The following is a 22016-nucleotide window of genomic DNA, read 5'->3' on the forward strand; positions in this document are numbered from 1 at the left end:
ATAAATTAGTTGATGCTATAAAAAGCTGAAATTGTCAAATCATGGGAGGAAATAGCTTTTTTTTAAATCTTCGAGGCAAGAGTCACCTGGATGGCTGTGTGTGCTGTGATGGGTGCTATCCGTCTCGAATATCAACCCGTCAGATCTATGCTCCGAGTACGGATTGACTGATGTACTTGGTTACCTTTCTCTGATACATTTTGGTTTTGCATCCGCATATTGAAACAAATATAAATTAGTTGATGCTATTATAAAAAGCTGAAATTGAAACACGAATTGTAATGCAACTTTAAACAGCTTGTATTGACCTGAAAGACATACATGCCTGCAAGTGGAGAGTGGTGGTTAATTCTAATAGAGAATGCATGGGTGAAAGTAGCCCGTCAATTGACTGAAATCCGTCAATCTGAAAATAAGTCTGACGGAAATTTTTATTTTTTTATTTCTATTTTTATTTTTATTTTTGACTCACATGCGAAGCAAAAGTGAGTCTATGTACTCACCCGAGTCGTCCGTCCGTCCGTCCGGAAAACTTTAACGTTGGATATTTCTTGGACACTATTCAGTCTATCAGTACCAAATTTGGCAAGATGGTGTATGATGACAAGGCCCCAAAAAACATACATATCATCTTGACCTTGCTTCAAGGTCAAGGTCGCAGGGGCCATAAATGTTGCCTAAAAAACAGCTATTTTTCACATTTTTCACATTTTCTCTGAAGTTTTTGAGATTGAATACCTCACCTATATATGATATATAGGGCAAAGTAAGCCCCATCTTTTGATACCAGTTTGGTTTACCTTGCTTCAAGGTCAAGGTCACAGGAGCTCTTCAAAGTTGGATTGTATACATATTTTGAAGTGACCTTGACCCTGAACTATGGAAGATAACTGTTTCAAACTTAAAAATTATGTGGGGCACATGTTATGCTTTCATCATGAGACACATTTGGTCACATATGATCAAGGTCAAGGTCACTTTGACCCTTATGAAATGTGACCAAAATAAGGTAGTGAACCACTAAAAGTGACCATATCTCATGGTAGAAAGAGCCAATAAGCACCATTGTACTTCCTATGTCTTGAATTAACAGCTTTGTGTTGCATGACCTTGGATGACCTTGACCTTGGGTCAAGGTCACATGTATTTTGGTAGGAAAAATGTGTAAAGCATGTGAGTCGTATGGGCTTTGCCCTTCTTGTTATTTTTTTAAGCGGAACGCGTTTTTGAACTGCTATGCGGTAAACCCCGTAGGTGAGGTTTCTTCGCTTTCGGATTCGCTCTGCATCACGGTAAAAAAAAAGTTCTCGCGTTTTGGCAGGCATTACGAAGTGGTGACATGATTTCTGCGGAAAACGCATGGACAGATCTTATTGATGCTGGTCTAGCCAACAAAGGCGATGGGACTGGTTGGAGTTCATGAAACTAAAACTGTGTGTGATAAGTTTGGTGCTTGAAACTCAAGTGCTTTTCCTTGAGAACTTTGCACTATAAGAGATGCTACTGCTTAGTTGCTACTTTGTGCAGTGCTACATCATGCTGTTTGCATGTGTGACATTCTGTTTCATCATTTATTTCAATGCCTGTCTGGCAATGTTTGCTTCTTATAATTAAATATTTCAAACTTTTATTTCAGTTGTTCAGTTTCTATTTCATTTAGTAATTGGCTGTTGTCAATGTTAATTGTTATCAATTGTGTCGTTGTGTTGGAAGATGCAAGTGTGAAAAGATACAAAAGAAAAATGATTACTTCTGTGAATTGTTTTGATTTTGTTTACCCTTTTTACCATATCATTAGAATCTGAAGGTATTTTTTTGACCTGCATGATAGTGACAAAAAGTGTATTTTTTTGCCAGGAAAGGCCACAAAATCACAATGTATAATGCAAAAATTCGTTTTCGGCCGGGGGGCGTAGCCCCCCTGGACCCCCTAACGGGGCCCTGCCCCGTACCCCGCCAGGGCCTGGGCGGCCCCTGGACCCCTGCCTCAAAAAATTTTCAGTCAATTTGATTTTCATAGCTTTCACCCATGAGAATGTTAACATTCATTTTTGAAAGCCTTCGAGGCAAGAGTCACCTGGATGGCTGTTGTGTGTGCTGTGATGGGTGCTATCCGTCTCGATTATCAACCCGTCGGATCTATGCTCTGAGTACGGAATGAATGATGTACTTGGTTACCTTTCTCTGATACATTTTAGTTTGATTGATTAGTTTTGCATCCGCAAATAGACTGAATATATTGTAGTTGATGCTATAAAATGCTCAAATTGGCAAATCATAGGAGGAAATTACTTTTAAAGCCTTCGAGGCAAGAGTCACCTGGATGGCTGTGTGTGCTGTGATGGGTGCTATCCGTCTCGAATATCAACCCGTCAGATCTATGCTCCGAGTACGGATTCTGTGATGTACTTGGTTACCTTTCTCTGATACATCTCTTCATTGTGTGGTTGTTAATAGCTGAGAGAATAATGAAGTGCTGCTGCAGGTAGCATGGTAAACAACAAGGTTTTTGTGTCTTCGCTTGCAAGTTGCCTGAATGAATAGTGCTTGACGCTAGCAAAGGCTTTATTTGGCTAATCATGAGAAGAAATTGCTTGTTAAAGCGAAGGAGAACATTTCTAGGATCATTAACATGTTTTTGCACTAGGTATCACTGTTCTTATGGGAATAGGAATAGTAATGCAACTTTACAAAGCTTGTATTGACTTAAAATATATATGACCTGAAAATTGTACACACGAGCAGAGTGAATTATTCATTGTGTGAATTCTTCGAGGCAAGAGTCACCTGGATTGCTGTGTGTGCTGTGTTGGGTGCTATCCGTCTCGAATATCAACCCGTCAGATCTCTACTCCGAGTACGGATTCACTGGTGTACTTGGTTAAACTCTGATACATGTGGTTTATCTTTTCACAATAAGTTAAGCAAAAGCGCACAGTCCTTTGCATGATAATTGATAGTGGAGAGAATCGTCATGTTGTATTTCTGACTGCAGGTAGCAAGCATAATGAACAACTACTTTCGGGTGGGGGTGGAGGTTATGTATCTTGATCGGAAAGTTGCCTCAACATATAGAGCAGATCATAAAACAAAAATTCTTGTATCAACGATGGAGAAATATATTAGGATTATTTGCATTTTTTTGGCAGTGGATATCACAGAATTATGGGAACAGGCAAGGCAATGCGACAGCCTGTATTAACTGATAGAATAAATGAACTCTAAAGGCTGGCACATAAATGGCGACTCTTTAGAGAATGTTAGAACGTAGAACGGTCATGTAAAACCCTCGAGGCAAGAGTCACTTGGATGGCTGTGTGTGCTGTGATAGGTGCTATCCGTCTCGAATATCAACCCGTCAGATCTCTACTCCGAGTACGGATTCACTGATGTACTCGGTTATACTCTGATACATGTCTCATCTTTTCTTATTGCACTTGTACTTTAACTCTTTCTATACTGGCCATTATCTCCCCAGTCTCTCCCCAGAAACTGGCCATTTGCATGGGTTTGCAAAAAAATTCTCAAAAATAAACAAAACAAGATGCAGCCTTCAAACTCATAGGTTTTATTGTGAATATATTGCTAAAACATATGCCAAAGTTTGGTTTCATTGTTGTGAAAAATAAAAATATGGTGTCCAGAATTTATGGGTATATTTTACGCAATACGAAAAAGGGGGTATGTATTTTGACTAAGAAGCATTTTTTCTTATGAAGGCTCTGTTTGCAACAAAACTGTTTCTGTTTACTTGTATGAAGATTGTGCTAACACAAAAACATAACAAATACCAACTGATTTTCCATTTGGTGGTCATGTAAGCATTGTGAACATGTCCGAAAAATCTGATCACACATAATGTGGTCGACATGCAGACCTGAACGGCCAGTGTATGGTGGCAGAGTTGGAAAATAGGAAAAGTCTTGATGCCAATCCTTCATCAAAAACCGAAGAAAATCGTCATTGTTTTCATCACTTGCCCCCATACCTGCCCCCACACCAGCAAAAGTCTCTTCTCCCTCACCACCACTGCGTGCTTCTTCGTCACGCCCACTCTCACCCCCACTTGCACTTTCAGTTTCACCTTCACTCCCCACTTCAGTTTCGCCACTGTAATCACTGTCATTGTCAGTATCGTCCTCCACATCAGACTCTTCCAGATCTGAGACCTCTGTTGTCAACAATTCAATAGTCTCTTGCAACGTAAAACGAGGATTGTTTACACCACGATTGCCAGACGAAGCAGTAGGCGTCGCCATCTTGTCAAGCGAGTGACCCGCAGAGCTAGGATCAGCCACAAACTTCGCAGCTAACCCATCACAAAGGCTTGTCTTGTGAAGCTAAGAGTGCATTCGCACTTATAGAAGGCCAAAGAAGGGAGCTATACCTTTTAGTTTCGCATCTGACCCCCGACCTCTAACCAAGTGACCTACAAACTCGCGGAACGCAAATGCGGTCCTTAGTACACAAGCGTTGTGAGCCTCGGGACCTGATATGCGGTCCTTAGTATAGAAAGAGTTTTAATTTGCAGAAGCAAATAAATCGCAACATCCCTGTAATTTAGAGTTGAGAGAATAATGCAGTTTGTGTGTGTGATTGCAGGTGGCGCGTATGGTGAACAACTACTTCAAGGAACAGGAGCAGAAGGAGGTAAAGGCGGAGAAGGAGGAGGGCATCAAGCTGAAGAAGATCGCCAGCCACATGGCCAAGATGGTCAAGGAGTTCTGGACCAACATTGAAAAGGTCAGTGCTCACACAAAAGACAGTATTGTAGTGTATTACCAGTTCATGTTTCGTGGGGCAAGAGGCCTGGGGGGGGGGGGGGGGGGGGGGGAGACATGAAGAATTATTTTCCTTCGAAGGCTGTTTTTTCTTTCAAACATTGCCAGGTCAGTGTGTATGTGAAAGGCTGATTCTCTTGCACGCAGAGGCTATACACTTCCGCTAAAATATATCTGCTTTTCGGTATAAATCTGTCCGTCTTCAGGTTTTTCGTGAAGTTTACACTAAAAACGTTTTGGAAGCAGAAGTAGGACAGATACTGAACCATTTGCAGTGCATTCTTAAAATCTTCCACGGTTCTGGAAGTCAACATTTGAGAGATTTTAGGGTGTTTTTTTGTTTGTTTGTGGAAAAGGATAACTTTGAATAACAAGACAAGATTAACATTCCCGGTTCAAGGGAGCTTTTTTCACAGCACTGATTGAAACCTGAAGACGAGTTTGGACAAACGAAACAGACGAAGACAGAATAAAAAAGGTCCTAGGATCCTATAAGCCTGTGAAGTGGACAGTTACCGAGTTTCCATCCACTGTGGATGAGGATCTTAAACCTGTCCGCAGAGAAACTCTTGAGCAGGTACTGAGGTTCTCTCTGTTTGCAGGTTTGAATCTAATACTCTGTTCACACATTTCAACTTCTAGTTTAGCCATGTAAGCATAGGCGCATGTAGCAGTGTCTGGAACCTCGAATCGTGGTACTTTGAAAAGCATACCAGCAGATGCATGCTAGAGAAAAGGTCTGAACCAAGGAAAAGTGAAGTTATAGGTAGCTGCAAGCAGTAAAATGTTAACACCAACATAAGTCTGTGAAATAGACAGTTACCGAGTTTTCATTCACTGTGAATGAGGATCTTAAACCTGTCCGCAGAGCAACATTTGAGCACGTACTGAGGTTCTCTCTGTTTGCATGTTTGGATCTAATACTTTGTTCAAACATCTCAACTTCTAGTTTAGCATTTGCGTGTGTAGCTGTGTCTGGAACATCGGATCGTGGTACATGTACTTTAAAATGCATGCCAGCAGGTGCACGCTGGAGAACAAGTCTTGAGATAAGAGTGAAGTTATAGGTAGCTGCAAGCAGTAAAATATTAACACCCACATACAGTTAAAAATAAACAGGGTGCTTTTGTCACTGCAGTAAATGAAAAGGAAAGACTTTAGATTTATGTTTGGATGATGACAGTATGGCTTCAGTAGGTACTTTGAGCACATCAGCCTGTGAAATGGACAGTTACCGAGTTTCCATTCACTGTGGATGAGGATCTTAAACCTGTCCGCAGAGCAACATTTGAGTTGGTACTGAGGTTCTCTCTGTTTGCAGGTTTGGATCCAATACTTTGTTCAGACATCTCAACTTTAAGTTTAGTCTGTGTCTGGAACCTCGAATCGTGGTACTTTGAAAAGCATGCCAGCAGGTGCATGCCGGAGAAAAAGTCTTGTCAAGAAAGAGTGATGGCATAGTTAGCTGCAAATAAATTTCCAATTAGATATTAGCACCGAATAAACAGGGGTGCTTTTGTCATTTGAGCCTGTGAAATGGACAGTTACCGAGTTTCCATCTGCTGTGGATGAGGATCTTAAACCTGTCCGCAGAGCAACATTTGAGAAGGTACTGAGGTTCTCTCTGTTTGCATGTTTGGATCTAATACTTTGTTCAAACATCTCAACTTCTAGTTTAGCATTTGCGTGTGTAGCTGTGTCTGGAACATCGAATCGTGGTACATGTACTTTAAAATGCATGCCAGCAGGTGCACGCTGGAGAACAAGTCTTGAGATAAGAGTGAAGTTTTTGGTAGCTGCAAGCAGTAAAATATTAACACCCACATACAGTTAAAAATAAACAGGGTGCTTTTGTCACTGCAGTAAATGAAAAGAAAAGACTTTAGATTTATGTTTGGATGATGACAGTATGGCTTCAGTAGGTACTTTGAGCACATCAGCCTGTGAAATGGACAGTTACCGAGTTTCCATTCACTGTGGATGAGGATCTTAAACCTGTCCGCAGAGCAACATTTGAGTTGGTACTGAGGTTCTCTCTGTTTGCAGGTTTGGATCCAATACTTTGTTCAGACATCTCAACTTTAAGTTTAGTCTGTGTCTGGAACCTCGAATCGTGGTACTTTGAAAAGCATGCCAGCAGGTGCATGCCGGAGAAAAAGTCTTGTCAAGGAAGAGTGATGGCATAGTTAGCTGCAAATAAATTTCCAATTAGATATTAGCACCGAATAAACAAGGGTGCTTTTGTCATTTGAGCCTGTGAAATGGACAGTTACCGAGTTTCCATCTGCTGTGGATGAGGATCTTAAACCTGTCCGTAGAGTAACATTTGAGCAGGTACTGAGGTTCTCTCTGTTTGCAGGTTTGAATCTAATAATCTGTTCAGACATCTCAACTTGTAGTTTAGCATTGGCGCGTATAGTTGTGTCTGGAATCTTGAATCGTGATACTTCCAGCAGGTGCATGCTGGAGAAAAAGTCTTGAGCCAAGGAAGAGTAATGGTAAAGTATAGCTGAATGCAAACACATTTCCAGTTAAATGTTAGCACCCTCATACACCTTTAACTGAATAGGGGTGCTTTTGTCATTTGAGCCTGTGAAGTGGACAGTTACCGAGTTTCCATCCACTGTGGATGAGGATCTTAAACCTGTCCGTAGAGCAAAATTTGAGCAGGTACTAAGGTTCTCTGTTTGCAGGTTTGGATCTAATACTCTTCAGACATGGTTCAAATGTCAGACCTTCTCGTCTTGAGATCTGTACTTTTTGCTTATGGGGAACATATTTCTAGTCTGGCCATATAAGCTTTAGTGTTTGTAGCCATGTCCGGAGCTCAGATGTTGGCAGTTTGTTAGATGTTCCAGCTGGAAATAAGGTCTGAATCAAGGAAGAGTGATAGTAAACCCACGGTATAACTGGCTGTTACAAAATGTCCAAGTAAATTGTTAATGTCCCCCCCCCTACACACACACCTACCTGTTTTTATCCTCCACCTGAGAAGGAATGACTGGATAATGTTATTGACGTGTGTAAGACAGTGTGGCAATATGTGTGTGTTCAGGTGGTGCAGTACAAGCAGCAGACGCGCCTGGAAGAGAAGAAGAAACGGGCGCTGGACCTCCACCTCAACTTCATTGTGGACCAGACGGAGAAGTACTCGTCCTGGCTGACGGAGGGTCTGCAGGCAGGATCCATCAGCGGCTCTCACACCACCTCGCCTGCACATTCCAGTGACGGAGGTTAGTTTGTCCGTTAAACATTTTGATTTTCTGAAAACGTCAGTGCCCCAGCCAAGTAGGTTTTGTTTAAGTGTCAGTCAAATCGGCACTAACATTTAGGTATCATCAACCACCGCTATGCTCACTGTTAGTCATTTCAGTAGAAATTGAGATTTCAGTATGGCGTGTTTCAGAGTGATCTTGTAAACCAAAATCCCAAATCTTTAAAACATTGGAAATAAAATCTGCAACTAATCGGACTTACCAGGTTAAAGTTAACTTGACCTGGCTTTTTTTACAAATAAGATGTAGATATGATATGCTAAATCTTGATTCACTGTTTGCTATGGCAGATTGAGAAATTGCTGTTAAGAGGGAAGTAAGAATCAGATGGTTTTGCCTTTATTGTTGTTGAAAGATGTGTATGGCATTTCGTGCTGTGTTGGGTGCTATCGTCTCGAATACTAACCCCTCAGATCTCTGCTCTGAGTACAGAGTCACTGATGTACTTAGTAACTGTCTAATACATTTTACACATGTGAAAGTACAAAAAGTCCAGTGTATGATGTGTCGTTGCCTAACATTGTATGACAAAGAGGATATTTTGTTGAAGTAGTTGGAGGAAAAGAATATATCCGAGGCAGGAACACCTCGATGGCAGTTCGTACTGTGTTGGGTGCTATCGTCTCGAATACCAACCCTTCAGATCTCTGCTCTGAGTACGGATTCTGTGATGTACTTGGTTTCCATAATCTGATAAATTTTACGTATGTGAAAGTACAAACATTCCAGTATATTATTTGTCGTTGCACGAGGAATTGTTGAAAGTAGATGGAGGAAGAGAATGAATATCAGAGGCAGGAACACCTGTGCTGTGTTGGGTGCTATCATCTTGAATACCAACCCCTCAGATGACTGCTCTGAGTACTGTTTCATAATGAAGACTTAAATGTCTGTTTCAGATGACTTTTCTCCAAGTGACAGCTGTGTGAGTGATGATGAGGAAACAATAGAGAAAGAAGAGGAGGAAGCTGGAAACCATGATGTGAGTATTGTTATTTTCCTTCTCTTTTTGACACTTTTTCTCTACATGCTAAATTTGTGTGTGCTGTTTTGTGTTGACTTTCTCTCATAGTTCTCTTTCTGTCATGTACATACTTTGTCTTGTGTGCATGTGTTGCAAAACAGTGCGTACCCGAGGCAAGAGTCACCTGGATGGCTGTGTGTGCTGTGATGGGTGCTATCCGTCTCGGAAATCAACCCGTCAGATCTATGCTCTGAGTACTGATTGACTGATGTACTTGGTTACCTTTCTCTGATACATTTTGGTTTTGCATCCGCATATTGAAACAAATATAAATTAGTTGATGCTATAAAAAGCTGAAATTGTCAAATCGTGGGAGGAAATTGTGTTAAGAAATCTTCGAGGCAAGAGTCACCTGGATGGCTGTGTGTGCTGTGATGGGTGCTATCCGTCTCGAATATCAACCCGTCAGATCTATGCTCCGAGTACTGATTGACTGATGTACTTGGTTACCTTTCTCTGATACATCAAATGACAGCGTCTCAACTCTTGCTGTTTGCCGCGAAAGAGCCTCGGCAAGGGTAAAGCTTGCGATATGTTGTGTGGGTGAAGAGCAGTGAACTCGTATCCGTTATCCCTAAAAGGGCTTGACAAGGTAAAAGCTTGCGATACGTTTATGTGTGGGTGAAGACCAGTGACCATTGTTGCAGGATGAAGAGAAGCAAGAGCTGGAGGACCTGCAGAAGGACGGAGACATGCCGCTGGCGGAACTGCTGAAGACACTACCCCAGGAGGTGCTGGACGCCCCCGCCCCCCTCCCCCCACCGCTGCAAGACATGGAGGAGCCAGACTCGGACCATGAGCATGAGGAAGGAGAGGAGAAAGGAGAAAAAGTGGTGAGTGGGTCTGTCTCGAGCAGTCTGTCATCAGCCGCTTTATGGACAACAATGAAGCTGATCAGTTGTGGAGAGACTGGTGCCTCATGGTAGTTCTTGTCAACAGGTTATGGTTTCCCCGCTGGAAGTGTACGGAGATGACTGCAGATTAACCATGTTCGGCAGCCAGTCTCTTCAACAATGCTTCATGCGCATGCCTAGCACAGTCATTCAGACCTGTTTACTCTTACGGAATGGGCGGAAGTTTTACGGATTTAAGATCGTTTTTCCGCTTGTCCGCGCACTGCTTGAAGTCTTCCGCAATTTGGCGCGATTTTGAGAAAAAAATATTTGTGATGTTTTCGGTAAAAAGTCGCGATAGTTTTCTCAGTATTAAGACGTCTTTCGTCAATTTCCTGTTAGAACCGTGTGTCTTCTTCCGGTACTTTGGTTACACGTGTTGCCAGTTGGTGTCTTTTTGCAAAATGCCTCCAACGAAAAGAAAGGAACAACACCGACACCGACACGAAACTGACGATGAAGAGCGCGACTAATGCGTGTGGGGCAAAGAAGAAGAGAATCTATTATCAGAAGTGGAAAGAAGATTACTCAAAGAAGTGACGGACTTGACGGTTTCCAAGAAATTTGGACCAAGCCATTCTTACTGCACGCTGTGTGACAGTCATTTCTCGATCACTCATGGTGGGAAGAATGATTGTGAACGGCACGTACAGTCCATCAGTTTATCATTTCTGGGCACACAGCAAATTTAATTATGAAAAAAAAGTGTTTTATTGCTTTAGAGCGAGTTTGTGGCTTTAAAAAAAATCTTCCGCATGAAGTGGAAAATCTTCCTCATTTTCCTCATTTTCCTTCAAATCTTCCTCATGGGTCAATGTAAGGGTAAACAGGTCTGGTCATTACTCCTGTTCGTGTTTTATTTTAATGTATACAGCTGGTATGAGTGTTCTAAATAAATGGTCTGTGGCTTGAATTGGCTGAGTGTCTCTTAACTCTTAATGTCCTATACCGCGCCGTTCCGCTTGTCGCTGACGATCCTGATCCGCTTGAAACCGCGCGCGTACCTGTAGCTAAGGATAAAGGGGAATAACCCGGAAATACAGCTCTTCACGAAGAAAACCGCGAGTGGTGCTCGTTTGTCAACAACCGCTGACAGTTGGTGATTTTTGTCTCAGTTTTTTTTTTACCCTTTCTATTTTTCCTGACCGATTTTAGTTGAGTTTTTTGCGAGAGAATGTTTGGATCAAAATGGCTGACTTGGATTGTTCATCTTCATCATCTTCATCATCTTTTCATGGATTCGATCGCGCTGACATTCGGAACTTCGGCAACCCTGCTGATGTGTTAGGCCTAGCAGATTCAGGTCAAAGTGACATTTCTGTGTCAAGTGTGCACACTGCCGATTTATCTGACTTTTCATCCGGAATTTCGGACATTCCATTGAGTAGCAGCGACGATGACATTGACATCTGTGAACCCTTCAGTTGTGTTGCTTTGTCAAAAGTTAGACACAGTCAACTAGTTTTGCTCTGAGTGAACAGTGCAGCTGGCCTCAATTAGCCGGTGACACCTCTCTGGCCACAGCACCAAACAGTACATGGCTGGGGAGAGAGAGAGAGAGGGGGGTGGGGGGGTGGGGGGTAGCTGGCTAAACTCAGTGGGGTGTCCGGTGTCACTGAAGTCAGCAGGAAGAGCATTGGAGAGAAATAGAGAGGTGTACTCTTCCAAACAATTTCCAAAGATCAGTTGTAGGGCTTAGGGTAGTCAGTGAGGGAGAGTGAGAGCGGTTTGTGTACAGTCCGACTGAAGAGTGAAAAGTCACTGCCACAAGATCGGCATGCAGTCAATAAAGCCAGACAAGAAGAATGATTATGACATGCGGCTCCATCTGCTGGGTTTTTTGAGTCACTTGAGAAAAAGTGACTCTATGTAATCGGTCAGTGTTAGTCTGTCCGGCCGTAGACACCACCTTAACGTTGGACTTTTCTCGGAAACTATCAAAGCGATCGGGCTCATATTTTGTTTAGTCGTGACCTCCAATGACCTCTACACTTTAACGATGGTTTCGTTGACCTTTGACCTTTTTCAAGGTCACAGGTCAGCGTCAAAGGAAAAATTAGACATTTTATATCTTTGACAAAGTTCATCGGATGTGATTGAAACTTTGTAGGATTATTCTTTACATCAAAGTATTTACATCTGTAGCCTTTTACGAACGTTATCAGAAAAACAAGGGAGATAACTAGCCTTTTCTGTTCGGCAACACACAACTTAACGTTGGGCTTTTCTCGGAAACTATAAAAGTGACCGGGCTCAAATTTTATGTGAACGTGACTCCCAGTGACCTCTACACTTTGACGTCTGCTTTGGTGACCTTTGACCTTTTTCAAGGTCACAGGTATGTCTTGAATTCTTCAGGTATGCATTGTGTTGTGAATAGCAATTTCTTCCTGTCCATCTGATGCCTCATATAATATTCAGAACTGCGAAAGTGACTCGATCGAGCGTTTGCTCTTCTTGTTTTTATTCAAACTGGTTTTCAACGCTTATTCTCACAAAGCATCTGCACACCTGCCTCTGCGCTGTGTTTGTGTGGCTGCTTTCGTATGATGTCAGTGCATGGTGAGTGCGTTCACTGCCTTGTCACCACTTCCCCACCTTTTTCAGAATGTTTTCTTGGAGTTGGATAATTCTCCTTACTCCTCGCCCCCTCCTTACTCCTCGCCCCCTCCTAACTTCACTTCATACTTTATTGCGTGCCGACTGACCAGTCGGTGTGGCGTCCGTGTAGAGAAGAAGGGAATAAGGTTACACAATGCGCTAGTGTGAGACGCCAAGTTTCGTGTTTCGAGTTGCTGTAGTAAATATATGAGTAAACTTTGTCTTTGGGACTGACTTTCTGTTGTGTGCTATCCGTCTTTCGACTTACGTAAGAGAAATCCCATTTCGAGCTCAGGGTACTTTGTACACATAGATAAAGAGGGATAATTCCGGACCAGAATTTCTTTGTGTGCCAAGCGAATTTTTGACTTAACCGTTTGTGAGTTAGCTGGATTTGCCTGTAGCTTTGAAGGTGATGCTGATCAATGAGTGATTGTGTACATTGCGAGAGAAAGTCAATGCGAACTGTCTCACTTGAGGATATTTTTTCTCAGAAACTGTTCTCAAAAAGTTCTCCCCCATGTTTACATAAACACTGTTGTGGTTGTGTGTGTGTGTGTGTTGGTGTTTTTTTTAATTTTATTTATCTTTATTTTATTTCCCTTTTGTAACTGGACAAGTTGGCGGAACAAAAAAAAAAACAACTAAATAAACGTGGAGTTAAAATGTTAAACTGGTGTGGGCTACCCCGTCCTTATGTGCATTGTCCAAAGTTCTCACTCGTCTCACTCTGGTGTTGTAAAAATTCTCTCTTATATCTTTTGCATGAAATTTTATCTTTGTTCGTCTTCACTTTTCTAAATGTTGTGTGTAATAAACAGATTGCAAAGGAAGTTGCAACTGGCAAGCACAACAAAAACCTGGAGAATTCGCAAACTTTGGAGCATTTTCGTAATCAACATCTGACGCCCGCTTGCGCCTAAAATCCTGACAAAATTTTAAAAGCAAATAAAGCGTCCATGCGAAAAGGCTTACAATATATGTGACAGTTGAAAGAAGTCAGTAGAAGTGCAGGTTTACATAAACACTGTTGTGTGTGTGTGTGTTTTTTTTTATTTTTATGAATGTGACAGTTGATATTTGACAGTTAAAACAAGTCAGTAGAAGTGCAGGTTTACACATAAACACTGTTGTGTGTGTGTGTGTGTGTGGTTTTTTTGTTTTTTGTTTTTTGTTTTTTTGTTGAATGTGACAGTTGATATGTGACAGTTGAAACAAGTGGGGAAAAAAGTGCATAAACACTGTCGTGTATGTGTGTGTGTGGTTTTTTTTTTTATTTATTTTTTTTATGTTTTTTTTTATGAATGTGACAGTTGATATTTGACAGTTGATATTTGACAGTTAAAACAAGTCAGTAGAAGTGCAGGTTTACACATAAACACTGTTGTGTGTGTGTGTGTTTTTGTGTTTTTTTTTGTTTTTGTTTTGTTTTGTTTTGAATGTGACAGTTGATATGTGACAGTTAAAACAAGTGGAAAAAAAAGTGCATAAACACTGTCGTGTGTGTGTGTGTGTGGTTTTTTTGTTTTTTTTTTGTTTTGAATGTGACAGTTGATATGTGACAGTTGAAACAAGTGAGTAAAAGTGCAGGTTTACATAAACAATGGAATGTTCTGTTTGTTTGTCATGAATACAAAGAATGAAACACCTTGGTTTGGTTTTGACTCTTTATTTTTAAACTGTCACCTGTAATTAATATACTTAACGGCTTTTTACAACTACGGTTAATCTTCAAAAATGTCTAAACTTCCAATTAACATAATCAGCATTCATATTTGAACATCTAAAAAAAAATTGGATTAAAACCATTCACAAACAAAAAAGAAATGATTTATTTACTGAACCACCTCTGTTTTACACAATTTAGTCAGAAAATAACAGGATCAGGGAAGAGAAAGCTTCAAAGTCTTATAGGACACTTAGAGTTAAAACAATTTTTTTCTCGGAGAAACTTCTAAATTTTGTAAAAACCGAGGCAAGAGTCACCTGGATGGCTGTGTGTGCTGTGATGGGTGCTATCCGTCTCGAATATCAGCCCGTCGGATCTATGCTCTGAGTACTGAATGAATGATGTACTTGGTTACCTTTCTCCGATACATTTTGGTTTTGTATCTGCAAACAAATTGTCTTAACATACATTAGATACTATAAAAAGCTGAAATTGGCAAATTATAGAGAATAGTCAATATAACACTTACCTCGACAGTACTATTCTTGGTAAGTATCATATAGACAGTAGGCTTAAAAAGAAGCCTTACATTAACATTCATTTTGAAAAGCCTTCGAGGCAAGAGTCACCTGGATGACTGTGTGTGCTGTGATGGGTGCTATCCGTCTCGAATATCAGCCCGTCAGATCTATGCTCTGAGTACTGATTGACTGATGTACTTGGTTACCTTTCTCTGATACATTTGAGTTTTGCATCCGCAAATTGACTGACTATATATTTGTTGATGCTATAGGAAAGCTAAAATGGCAAATTATGTAAGGAAATTGCTTTTAAAATTAAAGGAGAACATCACGAGGATGAGTTATGTTTTTGCAGTGGGTACCACTGTAATTATGGAAACACGAATTGTAATGCAACCTCAGACAGCTTATATTGACTGGAAAGGCATACATGCCTGGAAGTGGAGAGTGGTGGCTACTCTAATAGATTTCTGAAAGCCTTCGAGGCAAGAGTCACCTGGATGGCTGTGTGTGCTGTGTTGGGTGCTATCCGTCTCGAATATCAATCGGTCAGATCTATGCTCTGAGTACTGATTGACTGATGTACTTGGTTACCTTTCTCTGATACACTTTTTCCATATTACACTTTTGTTAATGAAGAGTACATTATGTGGTCATTGATAGCTGAGAGAATAATGAAGTGTTGCAGGTAGTACGTTAAACAACGGGGTTTTTGTGTCTTTCACAAGTTGTCTGAACGAATAGTGCTTGATGCTAGCCAAGGCTTTTGTAGGCTAATCATTAGAAGAAACTGCTTGTAAAAGCAAAACAGAACATTTCTAGGATCATTAACATGTTTTGCAGTGGGTATCACTGTATTTATTGGAATAGGAAATACAATGCAACGTTACAAAGCTTGTATTGACTTATTATATATATGACCTGAAAATTGTGCACGCGAGCAGAGTGAATTGTTGATTGTGTGAATCCTTCGAGGCAAGAGTCACCTGGATTGCTGTGTGTGCTGTGTTGGGTGCTATCCGTCTCGAATATCAACCCGTCAGATCTCTACTCCGAGTACGGATTCACTGATGTACTTGGTTAAACTCTGATACATGTGGTTCATCTTTTCCCGATAAGTTCAGCAAAAGCTCAGTCTTGCATGGAAATTAATAGTGGAGAGAATCAAGCTGTATGTCTGACTGCAGGTAACATACAGAATGAACAACTACTTTTGGGTGGGGTTGGAGGTTAGGCCAAAAAGAAAAATGTCTGTTTCCGGTAACCCGACTGACCCTATTTTTAAGCGCCGACCCTAAAGGTTTTTTTCGCTTTTCGCACACACACACACACACAAAAAAAATGAAGTCAAGTATACTTTATTTAGTTTCAATATATCTAGGTCAAAAACATGTGCTAAATAATTGTAAGTAAACTAAGGAAGCGTTTTAAAAAGAAATAGTAAATAAACCGTTAACAAAACGTAAGAAAAAGGTTTATAAAAAATAAAAATTATTAAAAAAAAACACCGACCGACCCTATTTTTTTCGGCGATGTTCCTGGAAACAGACATATTTTTCTTTTTGGCCTTATGCATCTTGATTAGAAATTTGCCTCCACATATAGAGCATGTCATGAAAAAACATGCTTATTGCTTTTGTGAACAAGAAACAATTGACAAGTGGCTCTATCCCATCTTTCCCCGTCGTGATATAACCTTCGTGGTTGAAAACGACCTTAAACACCAAATAAAGAAAGAAAGAAATTGATTAGGATCATTTACATTTTTTTGGCAGTGGATATAACAGAATTATGGGAACAGGCATGGCAATGCAACTGCCTGTATTAACTGATAGAATATATGAACTCAAAAGGCTTGCACATGAATGGCAAACATTTATGAACTCAAAAGGCTAGAGAATGTCAGAACGGTCATTGTGTGAACTCTCCCCCCTTCCCCCGTCGCGATATAACCTTGAATTGTTGAAAACGACATTAAACACCAAATAAAGAAAGAAAGAAAGATTATGTGAACCCTCGAGGCAAGAGTCACCTGGATTGCTGTGTGTGCTGTGTTGGGTGCTATCCGTCTCGAATATTAACCCGTCAGATCTCTACTCCGAGTGCGGATTCACTGATGTACTTGGTTATACTCTGATACATGTCTCATCTTTTCACATTTCACTTGTACTTTATTACACCAACAGACTGTTAAAATATATGACCTGACAATTGTGCACGCGAGCAGAGTGAATTGTTGATTGTGTGAATCCTTCGAGGCAAGAGTCACCTGGATTGCTGTGTGTGCTGTGTTGGGTGCTATCCGTCTCGAATATCAACCCGTCAGATCTCTACTCCGAGTACGGATTCACTGATGTACTTGGTTAAACTCTGATACATGTGGTTCCATCTTTTCCCGATAAGTTCAGCAAAAGCTCAGTCTTGCATGTAAATTGATAGTGGAGAGAATCAAGCTGTATGTCTGACTGCAGGTAGCATACAGAATGAACAACTACTTTTGGGTGGGGTTGGAGGTTAGGCCAAAAAGAAAAATGTCTGTTTCCGGTAACCCGACTGACCCTATTTCCAAGCGCCGACCCTAAAGGTTTTTTTCGCTTTTCGCACCAAAAAAAAAAAAAAAATGCAGTCAAGTATACTTTTAGTTTCAATATATCTAGGTCAAAAACATGTGCTAAATAATTGTAAGTAAACTAAGGAAGCGTTTAAAAAAAAAAAAAAAAAACCACGTTAACAAAACGTAAGAAAAAGGTTTATATAAAAAAAATATAATAAAAAAACCACACCGACCGACCCTTTTTGACTCACATGCGAAGCAAAAGTGAGTCTATGTACTCACCGGAGTCGTCCTTCCGTCCGGAAAACTTTAACATTGGATATTTCTTGGACACTATTCAGTCTATCAGTACCAAATTTGGCAAGATGGTGTATGATGACAAGGCCCCAAAAAACATACATAGCATCTTGACCTTGCTTCAAGGTCAAGGTCGCAGGGGCCATAAATGTTGCCAAAAAACCAGCTATTTTTCACATTTTTCCCATTTTCTCTGAAGTTTTTGAGATTCAATACCTCACCTATATATGATATATAGGGCAAAGTAAGCCCCATCTTTTGATACCAGTTTGGTTTACCTTGCTTCAAGGTCAAGGTCACAGGAGCTCTTCAAAGTTGGATTGTATACTTATTTTGAAGTGACCTTGACCCTGAACTATGGAAGATAACTGTTTCAAACTTAAAAATTATGTGGGGCACATGTTATGCTTTCATCATGAGACACATTTGGTCACATGATCAAGGTCAAGGTCACTTTGACCCTTATGAAATGTGACCAAAATAAGGTAGTGAACCACTAAAAGTGAACATATCTCATGGTAGAAAGAGCCAATAAGCACCATTGTACTTCCTATGTCTTGAATTAACAGCTTTGTGTTGCATGACCTTGGATGACCTTGACCTTGGGTCAAGGTCACATGTATTTTGGTAGGAAAAATGTGTAAAGCAGTTCTTAGTGTATGATGTCATTGCTAGGTTTAGTTATTTGACCTTGACCCTCATGTAAAGGTCAAGGTTAAGCATGTGAGTCGTATGGGCTTTGCCCTTCTTGTTTTTTTGGCGATCTTACCGGAAACAGACATATTTTTGGCTCACGTAAGTGTAGCCTATGCGATGCTAACTTTTGTCTGTCGGTGCGTGCGTGCGTATGTATGTATGTATGTATGTATGTATGTCTGTGGTAGAAACTTTAACATTTGAAGACGTCACAACATTTGAAGACGTCACATTATGACGTAAGAGGGTTAGATGTCACGCGAAGGAATGACTGAAAGTCTCGGTCATTGTTATTTTGCCGAGCGGGCCGAGACTAGTTTTTTCTTCGAAATCGGCCATTCAGATCTAGATCTGGTGTCTCGCTTTCTTGCACAGTGTCACCTATGCCGCTTACTGTGTGTGTGTGTGTGTATGTGTGACGAAGTGATTGAGTTTGTGTTACTGTTTGTCGATTTCTTACGTGAGCCTTGATGGCTTCGCCTCTTGTTCTTTTTGGCCTTATGCATCTTGATTGGAAGTTTGCCTCCACATATAGAGCATGTCATGAAAAAACATGCTTTTAACAACGATGGAGATTGATTAGGATCATTTGCATTTTTTTGGCAGTGGATATAACAGAATTATGGGAACAGGCATGGCAATGCAACTGCCTGTATTAACTGATAAAATATATGAATTCAAAAGGCTTGCACATGAATGGCAAACATTTATGAACTCAAAAGGCTAGAGAATGTCAAAACGGTCATTGTGTGAACCCTCGAGGCAAGAGTCACCTGGATTGCTGTGTGTGCTGTGTTGGGTGCTATCCGTCTCGAATATTAACCCGTCAGATCTCTACTCCGAGTGCGGATTCACTGATGTACTTGGTTATACAGTGGACACCGCTTAATAAAACTGCGGTTAATAGAGCCAGCCGCTTATAAAAGCCGATTTCAGACGGTCCGGATTTATCACTATATCTTATGTATTAGAAAAAGCCGGTTAATAAACCCAACCCGCCGCTTATTAAAGCCAGTTTTCTCAGAGAAATCACGTAGTTTGTGACTAAAACTCACATTATCTTGTTCTGATGTGGAAGACGACCAACAAACAAACACTCATAAAATCGTTCTTCTCTGCCGAGTAATGATTCGTGACGGTGACAGTGATATTATTGATGTACCGAAGTGATCAAAGTACACGTACATGTACATAATTAAAACAAAAGTTCAACATCCTTCGTGAAGTTTTGTTTAGATTCAAACAAGTGTAAATGACGAAAGAAAGTGACTGAGTGACGTAAACAAAAGTGAAGATTGTTTGTTTTTTTTTCGAAAATGATGTATTCCTGGACCGCCGGTTAATAAATCCGCCGCTTATTAAAGCCATTTTTCGTCGGTCCAGAAGTGGCTTTATTAAGCGGCGACCACTGTACTCTGATACATGTCTCATCTTTTCACATTTCACTTGTACTTTATTACACCAACAGACTGTTAAAATATATGACCTGACAATTGTGCACGCGAGCAGAGTGAATTGTTTGTGTGAATCCTTCGAGGCAAGAGTCACCTGGATGGCTGTGTGTGCTGTGATGGGTGCTATTCGTCTCGAATATCAACCCGTCAGATCTATGCTCCGAGTGCTGATTGACTGATGTACTTGGTTACCTTTCTCTGATACATTTGAATTTGATGAACTTTGTGTATTGTCAGTTGTCTGCAATGAATGTCTTTTCCCCATGGTTTTTCATTGAGAATGGTATGCTCTTATGTTGTTGTTTTCAGCACAGTGTTTGCAAGAAATGTATGATGAACTGTGTGTTTGCTTTGCAGAAGAAAGAGGGTGATGCCAAGGAAGAAAGCGACAAAGAGTTCCAAGGTTCTGAAGCAGACGCTGCAGATCTGGAGGACACCATCGCTGAACAAGAGAAGCATGAAAAGCGTGACTACAGTCACGAGCTCAAAGATTTGGAAAATGAAGGTATGCAGTGTGGTAATTAAGCAGTACAGATCACCTGAGAAATAAACTACAAAACTACTGAGGGCCACTCAGGGGTGAAGCTTGACTGCAGTATGTGCCACTTGAAAGAGAAAAATGCTCTGTATCTGACTTTTTGCATTCAACAGACAGCATTTTCATTGTTATGTGAGATTTTGGTAAAACAATTTTTGTTATAAAGAATGTTTCGTTGGCAATGCATGGTTTATGCGTGGTTTCTCTAGTCCTGCTACCCCTGTGTCTTATGTTGTTAAAGTTGTGTTCTTTGTGTGTATTGTAGGTGAGATGTCGATAGAAGAACTGGCTGCAAAGTATGCGGGTGCCTACGACAGCGACTTCGAGATGCCCCAGGACAGCTCCACTGAGGATGAGGAAGATGACGACGATGAAGCAGAGTCAGAGTCTGATGGTGAGTTCTGACAGAATCGCCTATCCGTGATAAAAGCATGCCATGAAGGTTGCCCTTTGGCGTTGGAATTTTCTTTGGGTGAAGTTTATGAGAAAGGGGAGAAAGAGCTTTGGTTAAAAGGAGGTTGGAAGGGTTGTAACTGTTGCTGTTTTCTGTTTTGTATTTCTGCTTCTTTAGCTATTGAAAGAAAGACTATTTTGCAGCCTGGAGCTTCAACTGATCTTGTTTTGTGTCTGCAGACTTTGAGATTGAGACGGAGCCATCCTCTGAGGAAGAGAAAGAAGAGGAGGATGAGGAAAAGCCCACGGTGGAAGGTCCGGGTTTGGAGGCGTTGATGAAACCTGCCCAGGAGCCTGCACGCGCCTCTGTGCCTGCCACCCCTACCCCCTCTGCTACTTCACAGCTGCAGGTGAGCAATGCTGTTACGAGCTGCAATACCATCCCCAATAGCACTTTCCATGCCTTGCAACCTGCATTGTCATTACATCTTGTCACTGCTTTACTTTAACCGGCACGGTTGGCCTAGTGGTAAGGCGTCCGTCTGTGATCGGGAGGTCGTGGGTTCGAACCCCGGCCGGGTCATACCTAAGACTTTTAAAATTGGCAATCTAGTGGCTGCTCCGCCTGGCGTTATGGGGTTAGTGCTAGGACTGGTTGGTCCGGTGTCAGAATAATGTGACTGGATGAGACATGAAGCCTGTGCTGCGACTTCTGTCTTGTGTGTGGCGCACGTTATATGTCAAAGCAGCACCGCCCTGATATGGCCCTTCGTGGTCGGGTGGGCGTTAAGCAAACAAACAAACAAACTGTTTTATTGACTCACATGCGAAGCAAAAGTGAGTCTATGTACTCACCCGAGTCGTCCGTCCGTCCGGAAAACTTTAACGTTGGATATTTCTTGGACACTATTAAAGGCCAACATCCAAAAGAATTTTTCTCCTGGAGCGACCTAAACTTGAACCCGTCGCTATTCTTGCATGTCTGTTTATTTCGTGCTGCACGCAAAAATCGAGCGACTTCCTTGCCGCGTGGATTGACGAAGCTATTTTATTCTCGTGACTGAAAACACTGCAGTGCGTGCAGTTTTTGACGAGCCGAGCGGCGACTCATAATTATGGTCTCGGCTCGAAAGCTGTCTGTGGAGGCTGCGTGCTATAATTAGCTGACCTGCTGCGCGAGCAGTCACTGCAGAGTTTTGAGATAACTTTGTAACACGTTTTATTTTATGCTCCTCAAGAATACAACTTTGGGCAACGTGCCACGTAAAACTACACGCAACAAGGATTCAGTAGGTACCAAACATGCCTTGGTCAGAAGTA

At 41.2% G+C, this 22016-nt stretch overlaps 1 protein-coding gene across 7 annotated transcripts in view; it reads left to right on the forward strand.

The window, feature by feature from the left end:
• The window catches only part of LOC138976110 (helicase domino-like), a 122982-nt gene that overhangs the window by 18582 nt on the left and 82384 nt on the right, over positions 1-22016 (forward strand). For all 7 annotated transcript variants that reach the window (XM_070348930.1, XM_070348933.1, XM_070348932.1 and 4 more), the window contains 7 exons: positions 4603-4743; positions 7837-8014; positions 8956-9038; positions 9728-9913; positions 20123-20270; positions 20569-20697; positions 20937-21106. In XM_070348930.1, the coding sequence (XP_070205031.1) occupies positions 4603-4743; positions 7837-8014; positions 8956-9038; positions 9728-9913; positions 20123-20270; positions 20569-20697; positions 20937-21106 (1035 nt within the window). The remainder of the gene's footprint in view (positions 1-4602; positions 4744-7836; positions 8015-8955; positions 9039-9727; positions 9914-20122; positions 20271-20568; positions 20698-20936; positions 21107-22016) is intronic.

The sequence above is a fragment of the Littorina saxatilis genome, linkage group LG9, assembly GCF_037325665.1.
Source record: "Littorina saxatilis isolate snail1 linkage group LG9, US_GU_Lsax_2.0, whole genome shotgun sequence".
In the NCBI taxonomy this organism is placed as follows: domain Eukaryota; kingdom Metazoa; phylum Mollusca; class Gastropoda; order Littorinimorpha; family Littorinidae; genus Littorina; species Littorina saxatilis.